Here is a 23,423-nt window from a genome sequence, read left to right on the forward strand (position 1 = left end):
ATCATGAGATACCAGTTTAATACCTGTGCTGCCACATTCTCATTTGGCTAAATGTTTTAACTTCTCTGGGTCTTTGTTCTTTTATAAAGTGATGGTGTTGGGCTGAATAATCTTTAAAAAAATTTTTGATGCTAAAATATTTCAATTAATTCTGAAAATTATAGTGAATAATATAATTCAGTTTTTTAATATAGAAAATAAGTGTTACCAACACCATTTATTGAGTAGCGTTCTTTCCTCACTGGTCTTCGGTGAGGATCTCAAGTCATATGTCCCATTTCTATGCTGTTTTTATTCTCTGTTTGCCTATCCCCAAGCCAGTACTATACTGTCTTTATTTACTGCAGCTTTGTAGTAAACTTAGATATCCAGTATGATGAGGCCACATCCCTCACTTTGTTATTCTTTAAAATTATATTGATTATTCTTCTGAACTTCTCTTAACCTTTAAAATTCTGTAATTTTGTGGAGAGTGCTGTAGTACTGCTTAGACTGTCTGGGTATTTGGTAATCAGTACATTCTTATCGAACAAATATATGAAACAACTGCCAGTTAGACTTTATAAAGGCTTGTGGATAATAAAGTATTATAAGTTAATATCAGTGTAATTACGACTTTTGAGAATACCACTAAAGTATTTGGCTTTTCTTTCGGAAGTATTTAAAATACTTTGAAATTTGGAGAACTTGAAGTGATATATGGGTGTAAAATTATTTTAATAGGTAGTTTTTAAATTTCATCATGTAAAGTAGATTATTTTATTGCCCTATACTCTAGATTCTTTTTTGTGTCTCCATTTTTAAATTCCCATTGCCCTACCAACTCCCCTTTGGCAACCATCTGCTTGTTTTCTATATATGTCTATTTCTGTTTTTTTAAATTTATTTTTTTATTTTTTAGATTCCACATATAAGCAAAATCATATGGTGTTTGTCCTTCTCCGACTTATTTTACTTAGCACGATATCCTCAAGGTTCATCCATCCATGTTGTTAAAAATACTCCCTTTGGATTAAAATTTTGGAAAAAATAAGTGGGATTTTTGAAAAATTATTGTTTAGACAGATAGTTTAAAGCCACCTTAAAAGTCATGATAAATTCCGCATGAAATTGATGAAAGATGCTTTTAATGAGCATCTTTGACTTTAAAACTAGTTGTCTGGATGAGCTCCATCATTTGGAATTTTGACCTAGAAAAGACATTAGTTTTCATTTACTTGAAAATTCTTCATATTTTCATTTTATAGTGGGTAAAGTTAAGTTCTGTATCACACTCACTGAAAATTTTGTTTCCTATTTCCTAACTAACATCATCGAACATTGCAGTGGAGCTACAGTTCTGTCAGGCTGTAGCTGCATTGATTTTTTTTAACCTCCTCTCCCTATATGCCCTGTACTTTCTCCCTTTTTGTCTTTTTATTAAGGCTGTTTGGTCTGCTTTGAATGCTTTTTCTTTGTTATCCCTCCAAGCCATATAGAACCATCTTCTTACATGAAGGCTTTCTTATTCATCCCTTTCTCTACATTTTATCTTTCTCTTTTGATTCCATAGCACTTTGTACCAATACTATATGGCATATTGTCTGCTTTGCGTTATAGTTACATATACATTTTTCTTTCTAAATAGATTATGTACACAACGGGAACAGGGTCCTTGTCACTTTTACTTATTCTCTGTAACTCACAGTTGCCTATCACAGTTCCTTGCTTGTAGTGGGGCCTCAGTGGTGTTAGAATTGAATTAATAATCGCTGCCCTCATGGAGCTTACAGTGTAGTGGGAGGAGATGCACAAGAAGAAGATAATACTTAAGAAAAGTACCATTTGAGAATATGTGATGAAAATAATAGTGCATTTAAAATAAAAATGTTACCTTAATCCTGCCCCCACCTTTGTAAATAGTCTCTCCATTAAGCTCTCTACGTTCATCTGTTTAAGTCTGTGTAAGGGGCTGTTTGAGTGAACTTGTGGAGGCCACCAGTTTGGAGCAGGTTGAATAGTGATTAGAAATTAGAGAGTTGATACTTTTTTGGGAAGTGTGGCTATAAAGGTAACTGAGAAATGGGGGATGAGGTGGGGCGGAGCTGTGTAGGGAATGATAGGATACTTTAAAAAATATGTAAATGTGGGCGATAGTGGTACATACACATTGCTGTGGTAATGGGAACCATCTTGTAGAGGAAAGATTGATGATACAGGAGAGAACGAACTATGGAAGGTAAGAAGTCTTTAAGGGCAAGAGAGATAATGCAAGGAGTAAACTTTTTTTTAAAATTTTATTAGTTTCAGGTGCACAAGACAAAGCAATACTTAGACGTTTATCATTTATATCCCTCACACTGTGTGAACCCCCAGCCCCCCATCCACTATCCCTCTGACATCGCAAGGAGCAAACTTTGGTAGCCCTTTCATAGTACAGTCATCAGAGAGGTTTACTCATTTTAAAGTAGAGGAAAAGGAGATGACACGTTCAATTTTGGGGGGCCAGGGCATAGATTTGGTTGTGGAAAGAGTAAGGAGCTTTCATCTGATAGCTTGTTTTCCTAATGAAAGTGTCTTAAAAGGAGGAATGGAGGGGAGGGGTGGGATATTGAGGAAAAGATATAAAGCAGCCACTACAAGGAGCTTTTAGAGTAATGTTGCCGTGGTTGAGGTTGTTAGTTGTGAAGTTATGACAATAGCCGGTCTGCTGGGCTGTGTGATTTTCTTTAATATTCCACTGCTCTGTTGCTGTCATGGAGAAGATTAGCTGGAGTTTGCTAGGAGAGTGTGGAGGAAAGAGACGTGGGAAACACTGAATTGAGTATAAGGAGTGGTTATATTGACGAACTATGAAATCTAAACTGGATAAAAAAGAAAACGAAACCAGGAAATTCAGAGGGAGAAGTGGAGGATATCATAAGTGGGTGGTCTCATTAAGAGCTAAAAATCTTTTCTGAGGATCAGTTGAACAAGTGAGTTGGAGAGATCAAATCTTTTATTATATGTCTTTCTTCTTCCTGCTTCCTTCTCATTTATGTCCAGAGACCAGAATTAGTACAGACTTAACCTCTTGGAATCTTCCATTCTAAATAGACAGTTTAAACCCACATTCTAGCTAAATGGATTGAAACACACGCACACACAGATAGTGACCTATAGAGCTTATGAGTATGATTTCAAACATGACTTAATTTAAAGTCTATTAACTTTAAAGTCCAACTTCCTTCGTTAACTTCTTTCTATAAATAGGACACAGGAAAACAATTTCCTCTGAAAATATCTGGATCTATTTAGGATCTTTCTATGAAATTTGTGATGAGATCAAAACTTATTTTTCCTTAAAACCATTAAAAAACTTAGTCGTTGTTAGTACAGTCTATTTAGAAAACGGTTTGGCAGAGTTTCATGAACGGTTATACATTTATCATAGTTATCTAATAGTTCCGCTCCTAGGTATTTACTCAAGTGAAATGAAGACTTATAGTTACACACAGAAAGATATGCTAATTCCCCAAACGGGAAACAAACTCAAATGTACTTGAAGTGGTGAATTGATAAACTCTGGTACATCGGTACAATGTAATACTATTTGTTAGTGCATGCAACAACATGGCTGGATATCAAATGTTATGCTAAGTGAAGGAAGCCAGGCTCAAAAGGCCACATATACTGGATGATTCCATTTTTATATTTTAGAATAAGCAAAACTAAAGAACAGAAACTGACCAGTAACTGCCAGGGAGTGGGGGGACGGTTTGACTACAAAGGGCAGGATGGCATTTTTTTGGGTGTTCTCCGTCGTCTATATCTGTTCTATAGTTGTGATGGTTACACGACTGTGTGTGTTTTTCAAACTAGGAAGTGTACACTTAAAAGTGAATTTTACTGTATGTAAATTAGACCTCAATTAAAGTTTTAGCATATACATTACCATATTAAAAAGTACTTGGGGAAACTGTCGCAAGAAAATGTTTTGTTTGTTTTTAGATTCTGCTTATGTGATTTTTTTTCAAGAAGCGTGATTTTTTTTCAAGAAGCATCATTAATATTTGTAACGTTCTTTGAAGCTCTAGAAAATATGTAAATGCTGAATTTGTCTACATTTAGCAAATGTTCCTATCCTATGTTTAAAAGAATGTCAGAATATTAGAATTAGTAGAGCCCACGAGACTTTATAAAGTGTCCTCATTTTATAGATAAAGAGCCCGAAGCCTCAGTTAGGTAAGCTAGAGTCACACACCTAGTGTGTGGCAGAGGGAGGTCTAGAATTTAAGTGCTGGATTACTAATTTGCTGCTTGTTTTACTAAAACACACTTTTTATCCTGAGTTATTCTTTCTAGAGACTATTTTTAATTCCTTTTCAGAACCTTTCAATTGTGTCATCCTAAAGCTGGAAACCACTCCCTTCCTAGTGGTAGGAAAGTCCTGTGTCTGGTTGATAATAGGAAGGCTAAATTTGAGAGATTCTACATCCCTTAAAGTTTGCTTAGACATCGTCAACAAGTTTAGTTGTAAAGACACTTTCTTTGCCTGTGAGAAAGTAGGTGCTTAGTTTTGGAGTTGTCAGAGGCTACCAGTTAGAAATAAGCTTTTGTGACTTTATTGCATTTAAATCATCTTTCAGATTATCATGATTATTCATTTTTGGGAAGGTAGAAAAGGTTTAAAAGTATTCGGTTCTTTCTGGTTACCTTAAGTAATGAGGATTTTTCTGACAAATACACAGGAGTTTGAGGAAGCCGCGGAAACTGGAGTGTCATTCAGAATATAATAGCAACTTTAGTTGTCTTCTATTCTTGAGATTCAGTTAACTTTTCACTGTCCCTCTGTGTTCACCTCCCTCCTTGTATAGTGTTTTCTCGAAAATAAGACCTAATCAGAAAATAAGCCTTAGCATGATTTTTCAGGATGACATCCCCTGAACATAAGCGCTAATGCGTCTTTTGGAGCAAAAATTAGTATAAGACCCGGTCTTATTTTTGGGGAAACACAGTCGTAGTTTTTACGCTTGCCTCTGGACCTCAATTCTAGAACCAGGCTTACACTTCCTGCCTCTCAGAGAATTGGGGATACTGTAGATTTTGCACACCAGTCACAGAGCTAGCAAGCCGGTGGCCTGGTTTCTTTCTAGATTTTGAAGCTGTGTCTGTGTCCTGCAACCTTCCTGGGAGTGATTTCCTGTAAGTCATAGCCCCAGGCAGAGTTGGCAAGTTGTTTTCTTTATAAGGGAGCCCTACCTGGCCCTAGCTTTGGCCTAGCTCTGATAAGTCCTGTCTTATGTGGCGCACATTCCCCAGGGAAGCCAAACTCCCAGCTGCCACTGCCTGTTTCTGGACCAGGAACCCAGTAGGCCCCTGGTGTCAGCACAGCCTACCATTTGCATTAATGTACCCCATCACTGAGAGAAAGTATTTTTTAAGCTAGCTATGCATTGTTTATTTATATATTGGATAAATTTATATATAAATTGTTATTTGGGTGAACTTGCTATACTATTTTGACTAGAAGCCTTTTTAATCTATAAAAGCCAGTTTCTCATATTTACATAAAATTGTAATTCTAGTCCCTACTCTTAGTGTTTCTTTGTGCTGATGAAGTGAGATTATATATACACTTGTATTTACATTCTTAGAACAATACCTATCATATAGTAAGTGATACATATATATGTATGTGTGTGTGTGTGTGTGTGTGTGTGTGTATACACACACATATATATATAGAGAGAGAGACAGAGAGAGCGAGCACACACCTATTATATTTTCAAGTGAGTCCTATAATTCTTTGTTGGTTTCTATGTTTAGACAACACACACATACACACCAAAACACTTGTCAATCAGTATTTGAAATTTCAGCAAATGTCTTTGGGGAGTATGGCATGTTTTGAGGCTTTTGGGTGTGACATTTAAATCTAATTTTAATCTATGACCTAGCAGTCTTGAATTGGAGGTTTTTCAGGATCTGCAAAAATTCTTTTTCATATAATGAAGTGCTGAAATGCTTTATTCTTTGTATTTGTGGTAATGTTTTAGAAATATTCAGATAATTGATATTCTTTGAAGCTCTATTGCATGTACTTTCCATTAGCTACTAATCAAAAAAGTTAGTGCATTATGTATAGAGATGTGGAAGTTGTAGTAGAGTGAATTTTAAGTCAGGAAAAAGGAACGTGATAGAATACATAAAGGAGGAAATAAGGTGGTGTTTGAGAGAGATTTTGGCTTAGACAACCATACTTATGACTGAGGTAAAGATCCTCTTTGGGAAAGGAACAAAAAGGAGGGATGAAATGTTTAAAGACAGACTGCCAGCTGATGTGTTTTGGTTATCACTAATATGCTTGCATATTATAATTTTTAAAGCCCTCACTCTAGTGATTTAAACTTTATCCATGAATGCAGAAGCATAAATTTAAAACTTTTTCTTTAAAAATAGAAACGTCAATTAAATTACTATTCTTGGATTTTGGGTTTGAATTAATGGAGGAATGAGTCTTGTAGATTATCATCTACTACTATTTTTTAGGGAAGCCTCAGTATATTATTCTGCCCTTTAAAGATGTGTCTGAGAAGATTGTGCTTGCTGATAAATGATCTTACTTCCTTATTTCTTCAGCTGAAATAATAAAACATATTACTTCCTTTTTCCTCTTACATCAAGCCCTGAATATGCCTTTGCTTTTATTTTTGTCTTATAGTGAAAACCATTGTGCGCATATAGGTGTTTGGAACCATGCAAGTATATTGTCAAGTAAGGCATAGCACAGTACCACTTAGTTTTAAAGTATATCTACTAGTCATGGATGAGAACTAATTCAATATGCCAACCCATCATGTAGCCATTTTCAGATAAGTGCTTCTGAGAGGACCAATTTAGCGACTACATTAGAGGCACTTTGCTTAAGCAAGCTTTTATAAAGCTCTTAATAGTTACAGATTTCTCCCCAAACTTAAAGGTGTTTTTTTTGTTTGTTTTTGTGTGTGTGTGTGCGTGTGCGTGTGTGTGTGTGTGTGTTTTAAAGACTAATTTTTTTACTTGACAGAATTCTGGGTGGAATTCTATGGTGGAATTCTGGGATGTTTGATTAAGTAGAAGATTCATTAGGCTTCTGACCTATAGACTTTCCAATATGGGGAAGTAATTAGAACACTAAAAAACCACTGTATGTCATAGTAACAGCTAAAATTTTACTTTTTTCTTTTTTCATCTTTTTCTTCTTTTTTTCAATATGAGACACAAAAGTGTTAACATTAAGGCAGAGGACGTGAATAGACATTTCTCCAAAAAGGACATACTGATGGCCAATAGATATATGAAAAGATGCTCAGCGTCACTAATCAGAGAAATGCAAATCAAAACCACAATGAGATACCACCTCACACCTGTCAGAATGGCCATCATCAGTAAATCAACAAACAAGTGTTGGCGAGGATGAAGAGAAAAGGGAACCCTCGTGCGCTGTTAGTGGGATTGCAAATTGGTGCAGCCACTATGGAAAACAGTATGGAGGTTCCTCAAAAAATTAAAAATAGCACTACCTTATGACCTAGCAGTTCCACTTCTGGGTATTTATCCAAAGAAATCCAAAACACTAATTCGAAAAAATACATGCACTTCTGTGTTTACTGCAGCACTATTCACAATAGCCAAGATATGGACATAACCGAAATGCCCATCGATAGACAATTGGAAAAAGAAATTGTGGTACATTTATACAATGGAGTATGTATAAATGCCATAAAAAAGAACGAAATCTTACCATTTGCAACAACATGGATGGACTTAGAGGATATTAGACTAAGTGAAATATGTCGGACTGAGAAAGACAAATACCACATGACCTCACTTATATGTGGAATCTAAAGAACAGAATAAACTCCATGCAAAACATAGATACAGAGAAAAAACTGATGGTTGCTAGATGGAGGGGTTGCTAAAGCATAGGTAAGAGGTGAAGAGATTAGAAAGCACAAATTGGTAGTCACAAAATAGTCACAGGGATGGGGAATATAATCAATAATGTTGTAAAGACTAGGGTGTCAGATGGGTACTGGACTGAAGGGGGGGAATCACTTCATAGAGTATATAAATGCCTAACCACTGCTATACACCTGAAACTAATATAAAATAATATTGAATGTCAACTATAATTAAATATTTCACAGGATGTAAAGTATAGCATAGACAATTTAGTCAGTAATACAATAGCTCTGTACAATGTCAGAGGGGTAGTAGACTTGGTGGAGTTGTCACTTTGTGTGGGATGTAAATTCTAATCATTGTTTTGTACACCTGAAAATAATAAAATTAAAATAGTCACAAAAAAGTGTTAACATTTAAAAATTTATCATATTGAGAAGTAACTGATATATGTAGTATAACTGTCTGTCATATCAAAATAGATTAAGAGGCTTTATATTGATCTTTTGCCGTTAACACTTCTATTGTATTGACTGATGAGCTTCCTTTTATCTGTTTGCCATGTTAGATCTTTGTGAAGCAGTCTAGTTCAATGGAAATAACACGGGATTTTGAAGTCCTGTCTGTGTCAGTTTACTAGCTCTGTGCCTTTGACCTTTTTGAGATTGTTTTCCTTACATGAAAAGAATAATGATATTTTAAAGCATAGCAATGAAAGTTTACAGTTAACCAATTGAAATTAAATAAAAATGCTTTGTAAACTATAATATACTCTTTGAGTGTTACAGTTTTTTTCAGTTGAGACACTTGTGTTTAAAATAGCACTGTCCTCAAAGATTGCCATCTTTTGGGATAAAAGACTGCCAGCCTTTGGTTCAATGTATCATTTTCATTTCGGGTGAATATCCTTAGGTTTTATCTGCCTTTATATTTTCCTTAATAATACACTTCTTCACTGTATGAAGATCCCTTCTTTGCCGAAGTTAGAAATTGTTTAGGCTTTATCATTACATTCAGCTTCGTGTATAATGAAAATAAAGCCACACTGGGATCTAGCCAGTGTGATCCCTTGAAGTCACTGATTAGTGGGGGCAGTACCTCTCCCATAAGGTGTTTGGATCTTTTGAGAATGTACTTTTGTTTCCACAATGATTAAATCAGGGTGAGTGCAGCATTGGCATTCAATGAGCAGGAGCCAGGAATGCCATACATCCCACAAGGTATGAGACAGTTCTGCATGGTTTTTGAACATTCCCCCAGACCTTGTAGGTGAAAAACCTGTTTGTACTTATCTGATCCTAATTCTGTTTTACATTTAAACACAAAGCATTTTTTGCATGGTTTTAGTAGACTCTGAATTTTCCAGGAATGCAGCCTACTGAGTAGAAGACGAAGGGCAAATTGGTACTTTTTTTGTTCTGAATTTTAACAGGAGTTGTTAACTGTTTTGGAAAATCCTATTACCAGTGGCATTGCCCCTTACGGTATCTGATTTTCCAGTGCAACTCCTTGTGTCAGTCTACATTTGTGGCTGTCATGTTCATAGCATTTCTTGTATAGGCACAAGTGTCTATGTCCTTAATAATGCGAATTCTAGGATGGTTATACTTGAGCATTTACATATTAAAATATTTTAATAAAAATTTATTTCTCTTTATATTACATTAAGTATATTTTAATTTTTTTTTAAACCGAAGATAGGTAAGTTACCTACTTGCATTTCATTTCAGGTTTATGTTCTTAAAACAAAAAACTTCTGTTTTAGGGGGGTTTCAAGATGGAGCCTATATTTAATGGAAGTGTCTGTCGTCTTTCCAGGAAGAAATGGAAGGTCCATGTCGACCTACATTACAGCTGTCTATCCTCCTCCTTCTTCCTTTTCTTTCCCTTCCCTCTCCTTTCCCTCTTTCTTCCCTTTCTGTGTTCCCTTCCAATGATCAAGTATTTGATACACAGACAAGAATGTGGTACTGTATATGTAAGTAGTGAAACATATAATAAAACCAATACCTGTGAACCTACCACCCAGCTTAAGAAATAGAACATTGCCAATGTTATGGTGTATTTCTCCTTGATTTCCGTTAACCTGTCTCTCCACCAGGGATCAAACTATTCAGAATTTTGTTTTGGTTTTGTTTATCATTCCCTTCCTTTTCTTTTATGTTTACCACATGTGTATGCATTTCAAAACTATATTGTTTAGTTTTGCTTATTTTTTTAACCATAAAAATGGAACCCCATGTATATATTCTTATTTGCTTTGGCTAATCAACATTGTTTTTATGATTCATCCATATTGATGTAACTGTGGTTCATTTTCTCAGATAAATTTATTAGTGGTGTGACTCTACTACAGTTTATCTGTTTTCCTAAAGATGGACATTTCTATTTTGCTGGTATTATAAACATATTCTTGCTTATGTCTTCAGGTGCACATGTATAAGCATTTCTCTACAACAATGAATTTTAAACATTTTTGATGGTGACCCCCACACATAAACACACACAGTTGAAAGAGAAATGAAAATCAGTATTCATCCTTACTACATGTGATGCACTCATCTTTTCCATTCTATTTCTCTCTTTTTTTAAGTACTGATTGCGACCTAAATGATTTCACAGTTGATTTTCACAGTTCAAGATAGTTGTTTTGGTTTCCTTTGGAGAGCAGGTGTGTTGACCTGGCTTTCCTCTGCTTATAGTGTCAGAGGGTAGCATCCCATGTGGTGAGAGTGCACCTGACTAAGCAGGCGCACTGCTCTCACACCTGGAAACATCTGCTTTGTGAGCTCAGTACAGTTTCATTTAGGACTAAATTTGGATTCAGTCCTTATACATTGCCGCTCCTTGATGGAATGAATTCCTTAGCTATGTTCTAACTAAACATTTTGAGATATGCCAGAGTCTCACCATTCTGAGGGTACATGTGGCAGGATGAGATTGGTAGGGACTATCTATTCTTGATATTTACTTTGATGCCACACTTGGTTCCCCCTTTACTTATTTTGATTGTAAACTGTATGTTCTCAAAGGATTAGATCTCAATAGTTTATTCTTCAGTTTTCTGAAGACTCTCTAATGTGCATATTCAGATACTTCCTTTAAGTTCTTCATTCTTCTACATTCTACTAGGTAAGTTGAATTTTTTGCTGAAGAAACGAATTAATTTACATGGGACTTTATTTGACGTTAACCCTGAGTAATTGTTAAGTTAGGCAAAGAAGCTACATGTGTTAACTCTGATTCAGTGTGTAATTATTAGAATATGTATGCAAATGAACTTATAGCGTTATGCTCTGAACCTCAGACGGAGAATATTTGCACTTGGTACTATTCTTAATGACTTGTGTTGGGGGTGCTGAATAATAGGACTAGGATCTGGAATAACCAAGGTAGTGTTTTGTTTTTTAATTTCATTTTTTTATGAACATTGGACTCAAAAATAAACAAACAGTGTTCATTCCAGTCTAGAAGTTGTGTTATGGCTTGCATTTTTTATTGCTTGTATCTTTTTATTGTGGTGAAATATACGTAACATACAATTTACCATTTTAACCATTTTTAAGTGTACAGTTCAGTGACATTCAGTACATTCACATTGTTGAGCAAACATCACCACCATCCATCTCCAGAACCTTTCTTTCCAAACTGAAATTCTTACCCATTAAACAGTAACCCCTCATTCTTTCTTCCCCCAGCCCAGCCCATGGCAACCACCATTCTACTGTCTGTCTCTGAATGTGACTACTCTGCATATCATATACATGGTATCAGACAACATTTGTCCCTTTGTGTCTGGCTTTATTTTACTTAACATTATGTCATCAAGGTTCATTCATGTTATAGCATGTGTCAGAGCGTTGCTTTTTAAGGACACTTGGGTGTTTCCATTTTGGCTATTGTGAATAATGCTGCTGTGAACATTGGCGTACAACTATCTGTGTGAGTCCCTGCTTTCAACTCTTTTGAGTATATACCCAGAAATGGAATCACTGAATCATATGGTAGTTCTATGTTTAGTTTTTCTGAGGAACCGCCATATGTTTTACAAGGTTTTTTTTAACACCCATAATTTATTTTAGATGTGTTTTAAATCAATAGTTATAGATCGGCATTATCATTTTTAATGGCTGTGTAGGATTTCAATGTACAGGTATGTCATGGTTTATTTGTAGACATTCTGTATTTAACAGTTTTTGCTATTATAAACAGTACTATGATTGATTGATTTATCAGATGTTTACTGAAAACCTACTATGTGCTAGGCATATATAATGGCTCTTCTGTACATACATATTTGCACACATCCATACATTTTTTAGAAGTAGGACTGTTGTGTCAAATGATGTCTGTATTTTGAAATGTGATTGTTTTCCTAAAAGCTTTTATACTGATAAACTATTGTTAGACACAGTCCCAATAATAGTAAATGGGAGTGCTAGGTTTCCCATACCTTATAAAACACTGAATATTATTGATCTTTTTAGTATTTGTCAACCTGAAATAATAGTTTGTATTTCTTTGATTACTACTAGTGAAGTTGAACATCTTGTGCTTATGATTTTACTTCTTCTTTTGTCAGTTTTGTGTATTTATATATTTCTGCCCATCTTTTTCTTATTAATTTGTAAGATTCCTTATACATTAGGATATTAAATCTTTGTTTTATATTGTAGATATTTTTCCAGTTTATCATTTGTGTCTTAACTTTTTTTAATAATGTCTTTTGCAGTATAGAGGGTTTATATTTTTAGTCAGTTTTATTAGTCCTTTAAGATCTCTAGTTTGGTCCATTGCTGGCAGTTTTGCATATAATTGAGCTATTTCTAGAAAATGTTTTTTGAAGTAGTAATTTGTATGAACGGACTGCATCTATATTTTGGACTAAATCTAATATTTTAAGTAGTTAGGAAAAATGAAGTGTAGAGGGTAGGTGAGGAATCAAAACTTTATTTTAACCTTTTTTTAAAATGAAAATCTCATAGAGATTGATGGAAATATTTCTAGACCAATACTTGCTGTAGAAAATAAAGTACATATAGAACCTAATTTGCTTTTTATTGACCTCTAAGGGCTAGGGATGTATTTCTTTGTTCCTTATTAATTTCGATATGTTGGATACAGTAGATAAGAGAAATGGTACGCTAACCCCATGAAATATTCTAGGATTGCCTTGCTCTAAAAATTCCTCGTATTGTGTATCATTAGAGATTACTGAAGTGGATGCTGCTTCAGTTTGCATTCTGTGCTTTGCCTTTGTAGCTGCTTTTGCCTTAGTTTCTAATCCCTAAATCACACTGTTTAAGACCATTGATGACTTTGAATATCTGTTCCTCTTTCTCCTGATGTTGTTTCTGATCCCTAATCTTTTTTCTCTTTTCTATACTTTTCTTTTCCTTTTGTTCCTTTTCTGTCTTTCACCTTGAGCTAGATGAGGATTGAAAGGACTTATTTCTTCTGGTTTTGGAGAAATTAATCATATCATGTAATTAATTTTTATGTGCAGATTCTTTCCAGCAGTTTGTACATTCTAGGCTTCCTTAAGCTTTGAGTGTACAACTCTTCTGGACAGTTGAATTTATTACCTGCTTGGATGATAGTGCATATGTAGAAGTGTTGTCATTTGACCTAAAATGTAATATTAATGATGATATAATGATATGATAAAAATGTTGTTGAGCCTTGTGACCTTAATAATGAACCTGTCTTGTGACCTGGACCAAGTCATTTAAAGTGGCATATTTTTCATTTTGCAATTTAGATGACTTCATATTTTAGCCTCCCTTTCTTTAGATAGAATTTGTTTACACAGCAAATTGAAGAGCCAGAGATTTAAGAGTTGGAGGAGTTCAGGGATTATCTGGTATCTATTCCCTCTACAAATATTTGCTGGCGCTCTTTTGGTCTTGAGGATACAATGAAGCCCCAGGCTTCAAGGAGCTTACAATCTTTTGTGAAAAAATGGTTCTGAAGAAACTATAATCATATTCAAAGAGTCCTCATTGCATTTTGGTGTGTCTTACTATGCTCAAAAGAAAAAGGATCTGGTTTCTTAAATGCCAAATAGGAAAAGAACTGTAAAGCAGGAGGAAGGGACCCTGAATGAGTGAACTAGGACAGTGAGTGACTCTCACAGTTTTCTGTGTACTAATCACCTGAGGATCTTGTTAAACTGCAGATTTCTGATTCTGTACGTCTACGGTAAGGCCTGAGATTCTGCATTTCTTACAAGCTTCCAGGCGATGCCTAAGCTACGAGTCTGAACCACACTTTGAGTAGCAAGGAATTAGTATATAATTAAGAGAAGCAGAAGAGCCTGCTGCCATTTTGAGAAGAGTAGTTTGGAGCCATGCAGCACAGGCTTGGATTTGTAAGCAGCACATCACCCTTGGCCTTGGTGAAATGAAGTTCATTCATAAGAGCTGTTAATGTTCATATGTTAAGAGGGGAGTTAAGGAGATAATCAACACCTTTTTGAATGGCATCCGGAATTGAACTTGGATTGTGCAAGGTCTGAAACCTTTGACAAGATACTACCGTGTTTCCCTGAAAATAAGATCTAGCCGGACCATCAGCTCTAATGCGTCTTTTGGAGCAAAAATTAATATAAGACCTGGTCTTATTTTAATATAATATAGACCAGGGTATAATATAATATAATATAATATAATATAATATAATATAATATAATATAATATACCAGGTCTTATATTAATTTTTGCTCCCAAAGACGCATTAGAGCTGATGGTCCGGCTAGGTCTTACTTTCGGGGAAACACGGTAGGAGGTAAAAGATTTGAGGACATTCAGGTATGATGAAAGTAAGTATCTAGTCAGACGAACAGAATTTTATAAGAGTTAAGTGTTGACTAGGAGGACTTAGTTTGTAACTGAGAAGATTTTCTTCTCTTTTTACTTTAACTGGCATAGTGATTCTAGTTTAAAAGGTAAAAAATAAGTGCTGTTGTGTTTTTTTTTAATAGATAATATAATTTTTTCCATAGGCATAGTCCATGCGGAAAGTATGTCAAAATTTCTTTGTTTTCTGGGTCTGAATAAAGGATAAATGTTGTGCTTAAGTTGTCCTTCTCTGATCTGTTCCTCTAGCAGCAGCTACTTGGAGCTTAAACAACCTGGAAGTTCATTTATATTCATAGAATTAGTAGAAGACTTTTAATCTTGGAGGTGGTATAAAATGTCCAGTGGGTATTGAACGTTTATCCATAGGGAAAAATTTGGCAAGCCAAATCTTTGAACCAGCAGTCTTTTATTTAGTTCTGTGAATTCACAATGCTAATGTTTCCAGTTGTGTTTTCAGAAATTTAGATTTTTTTTTCCCCTTTCTGGTACTATTTTAGAAATACTCTATATTCGTATTTAATTTTTTAATATAGCGCCTAGCCTTCACCAATCCAGATACATTGGGAAATTACTGCTAACACCCATAATTTATTATGATCCCTTGGTTAGTATCATTGGAACACTGGTTTCCTTGCAAATAGTTGCAATATAGTAAGGAGACTTTTAATGTCTTGTGCTGTAATGGAGGCAGAAATATATGAAATGTAATCATTGACAAAACCTAAACGTTGCTTTAATTATGTTGGCTTATTATTATGATCAAAGACATATCAAGTGTTTTCACTAATAACATACCCAGTGCAATTTTTAGTATATTTGAAAAGCATTTACTACACCTATTATTTCTGTTTTTTGTATGTATTTATTTGTCTTTTAATACAACTGTTAAAACTGACAGTAAAACATCAAAAGCATTACAGTCTGTTCTAGAATCAGGCCAATGAAGAAATGAAGTGAAACACATTGTTGGCTAAAAATACGTTTTGCAAATTACATCTGAAATTGTTTTGTTAGAGCATCGATTGGAAATAAAATTCAGCTGTTCTTATTCTTTGGGTTTTTTAAAAATGTTATCTGAAAGTAGATGCCCATACAAAATAAGTTTCTAATGTCTTTCAGTTTTTAACTTATTTTTCATTATGACCGTATAAGCCTTTTCTATATATTCTGATTAGTGAATGAATGCATAGAATGTTAGAAGTAGAAGGAATTTTAGAGCTCATGTAAATCATATAGACACTCGGATTTCTAAAAAGAATTTTGGGTTGTTTATATAGGGCTACAGCTTTTGATTTTGAGTCTTTAGAGTATTTAAAAAACAACTACTACTGTCTATCACATCATCTCATTTTAACACTGAAAAAATAGAAAGGACAATCTTATAGTAAGCACAATTGGTAATGTTACACCCATTTTTGGTCATGGCTGGCACCTGTTCAAGGATTAGATTTCAGGAACCATTACCTAATACAACCCTCTCCTTTTAGAGATGATGTTTCTGAGCCCAGAGAAGTATCAAAGTTCTTACAGCAAGGTAGAACGACAACTGAGCCAGGTCTTCTGACTCCCAGCCCCAAAATTTGATCCTGTCCCCTCAATCTTCATCACATAATGAGACTTAGGCACAGAGAGTTTGTGCCTTAACTAAGATCATACAGCTAGTAAGAAGTAGAGCCGGGAGTTTAATCCTCATTACCCAATTCCATTTTTAGTGAAGTCTGTACATTACCTTCCATGTAATCTTAACTCACCCTGTCAGACCCTATTTAGTCGTATAGATGGAATTACAAGTGATTGAAGGAGATGTCTGTATTTAGCATTTTCTTTCCTTCAAAATTTCAGATTTGGGCCGTAAGCAACTTCTTCCAGGGAAGAGGGCCGGTGTGGCTACTGTTGCAACTGAAGATCTTGACCCACATCCATAGATTGGCATATTGGTGGACCAGCCATCCTCAGACACCTCACTTAGGACAGGTAAGTGAAAGAGATCGGAAGGTTAAGAACAGTAGAATGAATGCTAATGTTCTTCCCTCCTGTTTCTTGTTAGATGCAAACATCTGACAGCCTTTAAAAATTTAACCCTTTATCCTGGTACAAACAAAGCAGTTGGAATCTTAGGTGTGTGGGGCAAAACATTTTCTTTATGGTGCCAAAAATGTGTCAAAATGTTAAAAGTGGTGAAACTTAGGATAATTGAATTTTTTTCTTTCTCGTTTTGTGCATTTTCCAAAGTGTATTCATGAGCTTGTGTTAGTTATCTGTTGTTGCATAACAAGCTACCCCAAACTTAGTGGTTTAAAACATACCAATTTTTTATTTTGCTCAGGTATCCTCAATTTGGGGAAGGCCCTCTTGGTGGAGACAGCTTGTCTCTGTAAACATGTGGCATGAGGTGGGGTAGCTGGAAGGGTGAGGGTGGCTCAATGGCTGCGAGCTGGAATCATTTGAAGGCTTGCTCACCCAAATGTCTGGTGGTTAATGCTGGCTGTTGGCAGGGACCTCGGCCTGGGCTGTTGGCCAGAACACCTACACATGACCTCTCCTTTTGGCTTCCTCACAGCATGGTGGCTGGGTTCCAGGAGAGCAAAGCGAAGTCGCATGGCATATTTGACTTCGTTTTGGAAGTCGTGTGGTGTTAGTATGCTCTCTCCTACTGGTTGAGGTGGCGATAAAAGACCACCCAGGTTTGGAGAAGGGGGTGGACATAGACCCCACCACTTGAAGGGAGGAGTTTCAACATCACATTATAAGAAGAGCATATGGGATGGAATTTGCCATTGTAGCCATCTTTGGAAAATATAATCTGCCACAGTTTGTATTACTTAAAGAATGTAAATAATGGGTAATACATGAGTATGAAAAAGAGGAGTATTTGTAGGAAATTATTGTGTGTGAGTCCAATAAGAATTTTGTGTGCTCTACTTGTCTAGTGGAGTATGATATTGAAAATAAAATGCCTAAACAGGAAGAAGTGAAATAGATTTTGAATTTTCTTTTATATCAGCAAAGAAGCATACTGCTGTAATCAGAAATAGAGACAACTTATAAACTAGATGCAAAATAAGATTTGTAGTTTGGATTTTTTTGTTTTTGAGAAAATACTACATATTTTATTTAGTTCAAAGTCTACTGTGCCTTTTTTTCATCTCATTTATTGTAATAATTTGAGAATTATTGGGGAAACTGGTTTCCCATACATATGATAAATTTGAGAAACTAGCACCAATATGTATCAAGTTTGTTTTGTGTGTCTGCTTTTTTAAGGAAAACTGTATGATCTTTTTTCAGTATTGTATAGTTTTCCCTGTTAAAATTCTGGTAAATATTTAAAATTTTTTCAGTGGGACGAGAAAACTTGGAAAGTTGTGGAATATTTAGTTGTCTTCTTGATCACCTTCACTTAACCAATTATATAAATTGCCTGTGGCAAGTTTGAATATCGCTGATACTTAATTCTGGATGTAATGGGATATTAATATTTTTAGATAATCCTCTAAGCATTACATGGGGGTGTTGACCTATAGCTGGGAAATAAGCTCTAGGGAGCATCTCATTATTTATTCGACCCAGAAAATTTTTTTTTGCTGTCTAGATGCTTTCCCATTCCTAGGTGATTTGCATCATAATTAGCCTAAATTGGTTCAGTGCTCTTTCCCCACTACTCATAGGAAGATAGATATTCTAGAGTGGAAAATGACTGAACCAGATATTGTCATAATAGAGGTAACTTCAGAAGTTTGCTCTCAACTGTGAATAATCAGAATTGACTGAGTTTGTGAAACTTATCTTAGTTCAAAAGATACAATAATTGGGAAAGCTTTTTTTTTTCCCCATTTAAAAACAAAATGAGATATTTTCCAGTAGACAGATTGGGAATAATGATTATAGGTAGTGTAAAATAGTGTATCTTAAATAACAACAACAAAATATATGCATCTATATACAAAAATATATAAAACCTTCAAGTAATTAACTTGCCTTCTTTTTTGTTTTAAGCATTTTTTTTTAGCCTACTTTGTTTTACGAAGTCTGAGTAAGTGAATTCCTGATAACATTTTTTCCAGGTATATTCACTGCCTTATCTTGCGTTCCTTCTACAAGGCCTGTGCCTGAGGAGATAAAAATTCTTTGAGTGAGATACTGTTTTCTGACTGAAGCTAAAACGAACAAGATAAAAGCACCAAAAACACCCTATAGAAATTGCAAATATGATGGTGTTTAGTCTGTGGCACTTTATTCAGTCCATGGAAGGAGGTAAATGATAAGGTTCTCTTGTAAAGATAAATGACGATGTAAATATTCTTTTAAAATGCAAAAAGAATTTTGAATAATTTTGGAAGGCAGAAATTATATTTCTTTAAGGTTGGTGGGTCTCCTACTTATCATTAGTTTTTGCTGAGATTCTTATTTCTAAAATTACAGTAATTCCAGTTGAAAAATGGCATTCATGCTTATACATGTTTTTGACAAAACAGTTTTGTGACTTTTTCTTGTGCATACCCTTCCCTTGCCCTATTGTTAACAGGTATAGTACCTTCTATGTATCAAACGTTTAAAAAGTATTTAAATTTATGGTAAGGAAGGGATTGGTATAGCATAAAATTTACCATATTAACCATTTGTAAGTGTACAGGTCAGTAATGTTAAGGACAGTCACACTGTTGTGCAGCCAATCTCCAGAACTCTTCATCTGACAAAACTGAAACTCTGTCATCATTAAACAACTCCTTATTTCCTCCTCCCTCTAGCCCCTGGCAACCAGCATTCTACTTTCTGTCTATGAATTCGACTGCTGTAGGTACCTCATATAGATGGAATCATACAGTATTTGTCTTTTTGTTTCTGGCTTATTTCACTTAGCATAATGTCCTCAAGGATCATCCATATTGTAGCATGTGTCTGAATTTCATCCATTTAAAAAAATGTTTCATTACAGTTTCCATTCAATATTATTTTATATTAGTTTCAGGTGTACAGCATTGTGGTTAGATATTTATATCATTTCTGAAGTGATCTCCCCTAAGTCTAGTACTCAGCTGGCACCACACATAGTTATTACAATATTATTGACTATATTTCCTATGCTGTACTTTATATCCTTGTGACTGTTTTGTAACTACCAATGTGTACTTCTTAATCGCTTCACCTTTTTCATCAAGCCCCCAACCTCCCTCCCATCTGGCAACTATCAGTTTGTTTTCTCTATCTGTGAGTCTGTTTATTTTGTTTGTTTGTTTACTTTGTCCTTTAGAGTCCACATACACCATATTTTGCTGTGTATAATGTGCATTTTTTGCCCAAATTTGTAAAGGAAAATAAGGATGCATATTATACATGGGTAGTACTAATTCCATATCTATATAAATATTTTTAATTATTTTATTTATGCTCATGAGTTAAAAGTGTAACTCTAGAAATCAATAACGATATTGGTATACAAAATAATACCCTGGAATACAATAATTGGTTTGTTGAACTTACAATAAACTTGTAAGGAGGAAGAGTTTTTGGCCTTCTATGATGCGTAAATATCGTAATTTGTTACCAGTACATAAAATTTCTTGTACCTTGTATCTGTTCTTGTGTTTTGTAATTATTTGTTACATAAAATTTCTTGCACCATAATATGTCAAAAATTAAATGCTAAAATTTCTTTATAATGCAAAAACAAGTACCTAAATGTAAACAAATAAAAATTTGAATTAAAATTTTTTTTTGCATAAAGTAAAAAATTTAATTGTCTTTCTCCCAAGTTCTACTTCCAAAAGGAAGAACCACAATTAACATATGGCATACATTTTCACAAACGTTTTTCTTTCTTTGCTTTTACATATATGTGTGTGTGTGTGTGTGTATATGTGTACATATATACATATATATATATACATACACAAAAACATATGGATCAGGAGAGAGTGAAAAAACTTTATATTTCTTTCCAAAAGTAGGATCGTACTGCATATACCATAGTGTAGCTCTGTGTTTTCACTTAATGCATCATGACTACCATTCCATGACCTTACATGGAAATCCACTTCACTTTTTAATGCTTCAAATACATAGAATAAATATTCCATAGATTGAATGTACCATAATTTATTTAAAGAACTCTGGATCAGTGAGCCTTTAGATTGTTTCCACCAATTTTTAGCTATGAGTATTACAAGCAATGTTGCAGGGTAAACTTATATAGCAGTGCCTGCTAGTGCAAGTATTCCTGTAGGACCAAGTCTTATAAGAAGAACTGCTGGGTTAATGTGTTCTCTTATGTTATGAATGCAATGATGGAAGCAGCAGCTGCATCCTGATTTCTCTAACCTCTCCAGGGTCCAGCACCTGAACAGAGGAATTCAGGACACGTAGACAGAGAATGGAGCTACCTATCTGATACGATGTGGGAGTCCCTAAAAGCTTTCCTGGCCAGAACTCATCTCTTCCCAAGCCTATTTAAAAGCTTGGAATTCCCAGTGTAAACTAAAGCTCTTAGTAGTCTTCTGCATCCCCTCTTGAGTGGAATGATAGCTTTACAAAATTTGGGAGTGGTAACATGCTCTACAAATGAAATATTCGCAGGAATTTATATATCTAGTTTAATCACATCTGTTCCTTTTGACACTTGATGAAAATCTTTTAGTCTGTTTTTCTATCCTGTGATCTTAGGGGACTAGATTAATTTGCCATTTTAAATCTGAAGATGTTGTGGTATCTAAGAATCATTCTTAAAGTGATGCCACATTTTGCCCAATGTATAACGTATAATGTATAACATAAATGTATAATGTATAATATTTTAGATATAGTGGGCTTCTTTTAGATAATAGCATCTCATCTCCCTCCTAGCTATCCAGTGAGTCAGGCAGGGCAAAGAGTACTTTGGTTTTATAAATGAGAAAATTGAGGTTCAGAAATGTTAAGGGACTAACCTGGGATACATGAGGTGTATTCTCAGAATTGATCAGTGATAAGTGCATCATATGGAAATGGGACTGAACTTGAACTGACCGTATCCTGAAAGATTTAAGATTGGGAGTTTCTTGGTGTTTTGTTTAAACACTGTTGTTTTCTCTTTACTTAGTTCTTAAAATATGATGGTGTTATTTTTATTTACTTTTTCCTTATAAAACCAGTGTTTTGTTTTTGTTGTTTTTTAGTTTCAGGTGCACAAAACAATGTAATAGTTAGACATTTCACCCCTCACAAAGTGATAGCCTCCCTCCCCCAATCTGTTACCCCTCTGATATCATACATAGGTGTTAAAATTCCATTGACAGTATTCCGTATGCTGTCCTCCATATCCTGTACTATATATATATTAAATTATAGTTGACATTCATTATTATTGAGCTTCAGCTTCAGGTGTACAGCACAGTGGGCAGGCATCTTCATATACACTATCCATGAAGTGGTCTCCCTAATAAGACAAGTGCCCATCTGACATGCTACAAAATCTTTACAATATTATTGATTATATCTGAATAAAAGAATTTAAACGAAAGATATTTTTTCCCTAAAAGTTTGGGCCAAAAACATGGGTGCATATTATACACAGCAAAATACGGTAAGTGGAATCTGCCAGAGCCTGGGGAGAGTGCCTGTGAGCAAGTGAGTCTGTGAGCAGGCCCTGTAAGAGAACGCCTGGTTTTCTAGTAGCCTTCCATCTCACCAGATGGATGGAATTCCTGCTGATATTCATAACCAAGTGTTGTGGGGCTCCTCTTCCCAGTACCGGTGTTCTAGGCTGGGGAGCCCAGTGTGGGGCTGGGACCCTTTGCTCCTCAAGGAAACTCTGCTGCTGGCATATCCCTCCTGATTCTCACCTGCCACACATGGGGGTGGGCCAGCCTGTTTCGAGACCCTGCCCCTCCTACTAGTCTCTACATGGTTTCTTCTTTATATCCTTAGTTATAGGACCTCTGTTCAGCTAGTCTTCAGATGGTTCCAGGTGATTGTCCTATAATTTACTTGTAGTTTTGACATGGTCATGAGAGGTAGTGAGCACAGTGTTTACCTACTCCTCCATCTTGACTGGAACCTCAGAATTTCCTTCATTTTTAATGCTAAATAATATTCCATTATATGTATATACCACATTTTATTCATTCATTCAGCCTTTGATGGTCAGTTGGGTTGCTTCCACCTTTCGGGTATTGTGAGTAATGCTGCTGTGAACATAGGTAAAGAAATATGTCTTTGAATCCCTGCTTTCAATTCTTTTGGGTATGTATACCCAGAAGTCAAATTGCTCATATAGCAATTCTGTGTTTTAATTTTTGAGGAATCACTATACTGTTTTCCATAGTAGCTGCACCATTTTACATTCCCACCAACAATGCACAAGAGTTCCAGTTGTTCTGCATCCTCACCAATAGTTTTTATTTATTTTCAATAATAGCCATCCTAAAAGGTGTGAGGTGGTATCTCATTGCGGTTTTGATTTGTATTTCCCTAATGATTAGTGATGTTGAGAATCTGAGTATCTTTTCATGTGTTTGTTGGCTACTTGTATCCTTTTTGGAAAATGTCTATTCAAGTCCTTTGCCTATTTTGTAATCAGCTTTGATTTTTTGTTGTTGTTGAATTGTAGGAGTTTTGTATATTAACTTTTTATCAGATATAAGATTTGCAAACATTTTCTCCCATTTTGTATGTTGACTTTTT

At 35.1% G+C, this 23,423-nt stretch overlaps 1 protein-coding gene across 17 annotated transcripts in view; it reads left to right on the forward strand.

The window, feature by feature from the left end:
- Nucleotides 1–23,423, forward strand: part of NUMB (NUMB endocytic adaptor protein) — a 134,262-nt gene that overhangs the window by 15,999 nt on the left and 94,840 nt on the right. For all 17 annotated transcript variants that reach the window (XM_074327247.1, XM_019733382.2, XM_074327249.1 and 14 more), the window contains one exon: nt 16,608–16,739. Coding sequence is in view for 2 of the 17 variants with exons in the window: in XM_074327243.1 (XP_074183344.1) it covers nt 16,608–16,739 (132 nt within the window). In the remaining 15 variants the exon portion in view is untranslated. The remainder of the gene's footprint in view (nt 1–16,607; nt 16,740–23,423) is intronic.

This window comes from Rhinolophus sinicus, linkage group LG03 (genome assembly GCF_036562045.2).
Source record: "Rhinolophus sinicus isolate RSC01 linkage group LG03, ASM3656204v1, whole genome shotgun sequence".
Taxonomy (NCBI): domain Eukaryota; kingdom Metazoa; phylum Chordata; class Mammalia; order Chiroptera; family Rhinolophidae; genus Rhinolophus; species Rhinolophus sinicus.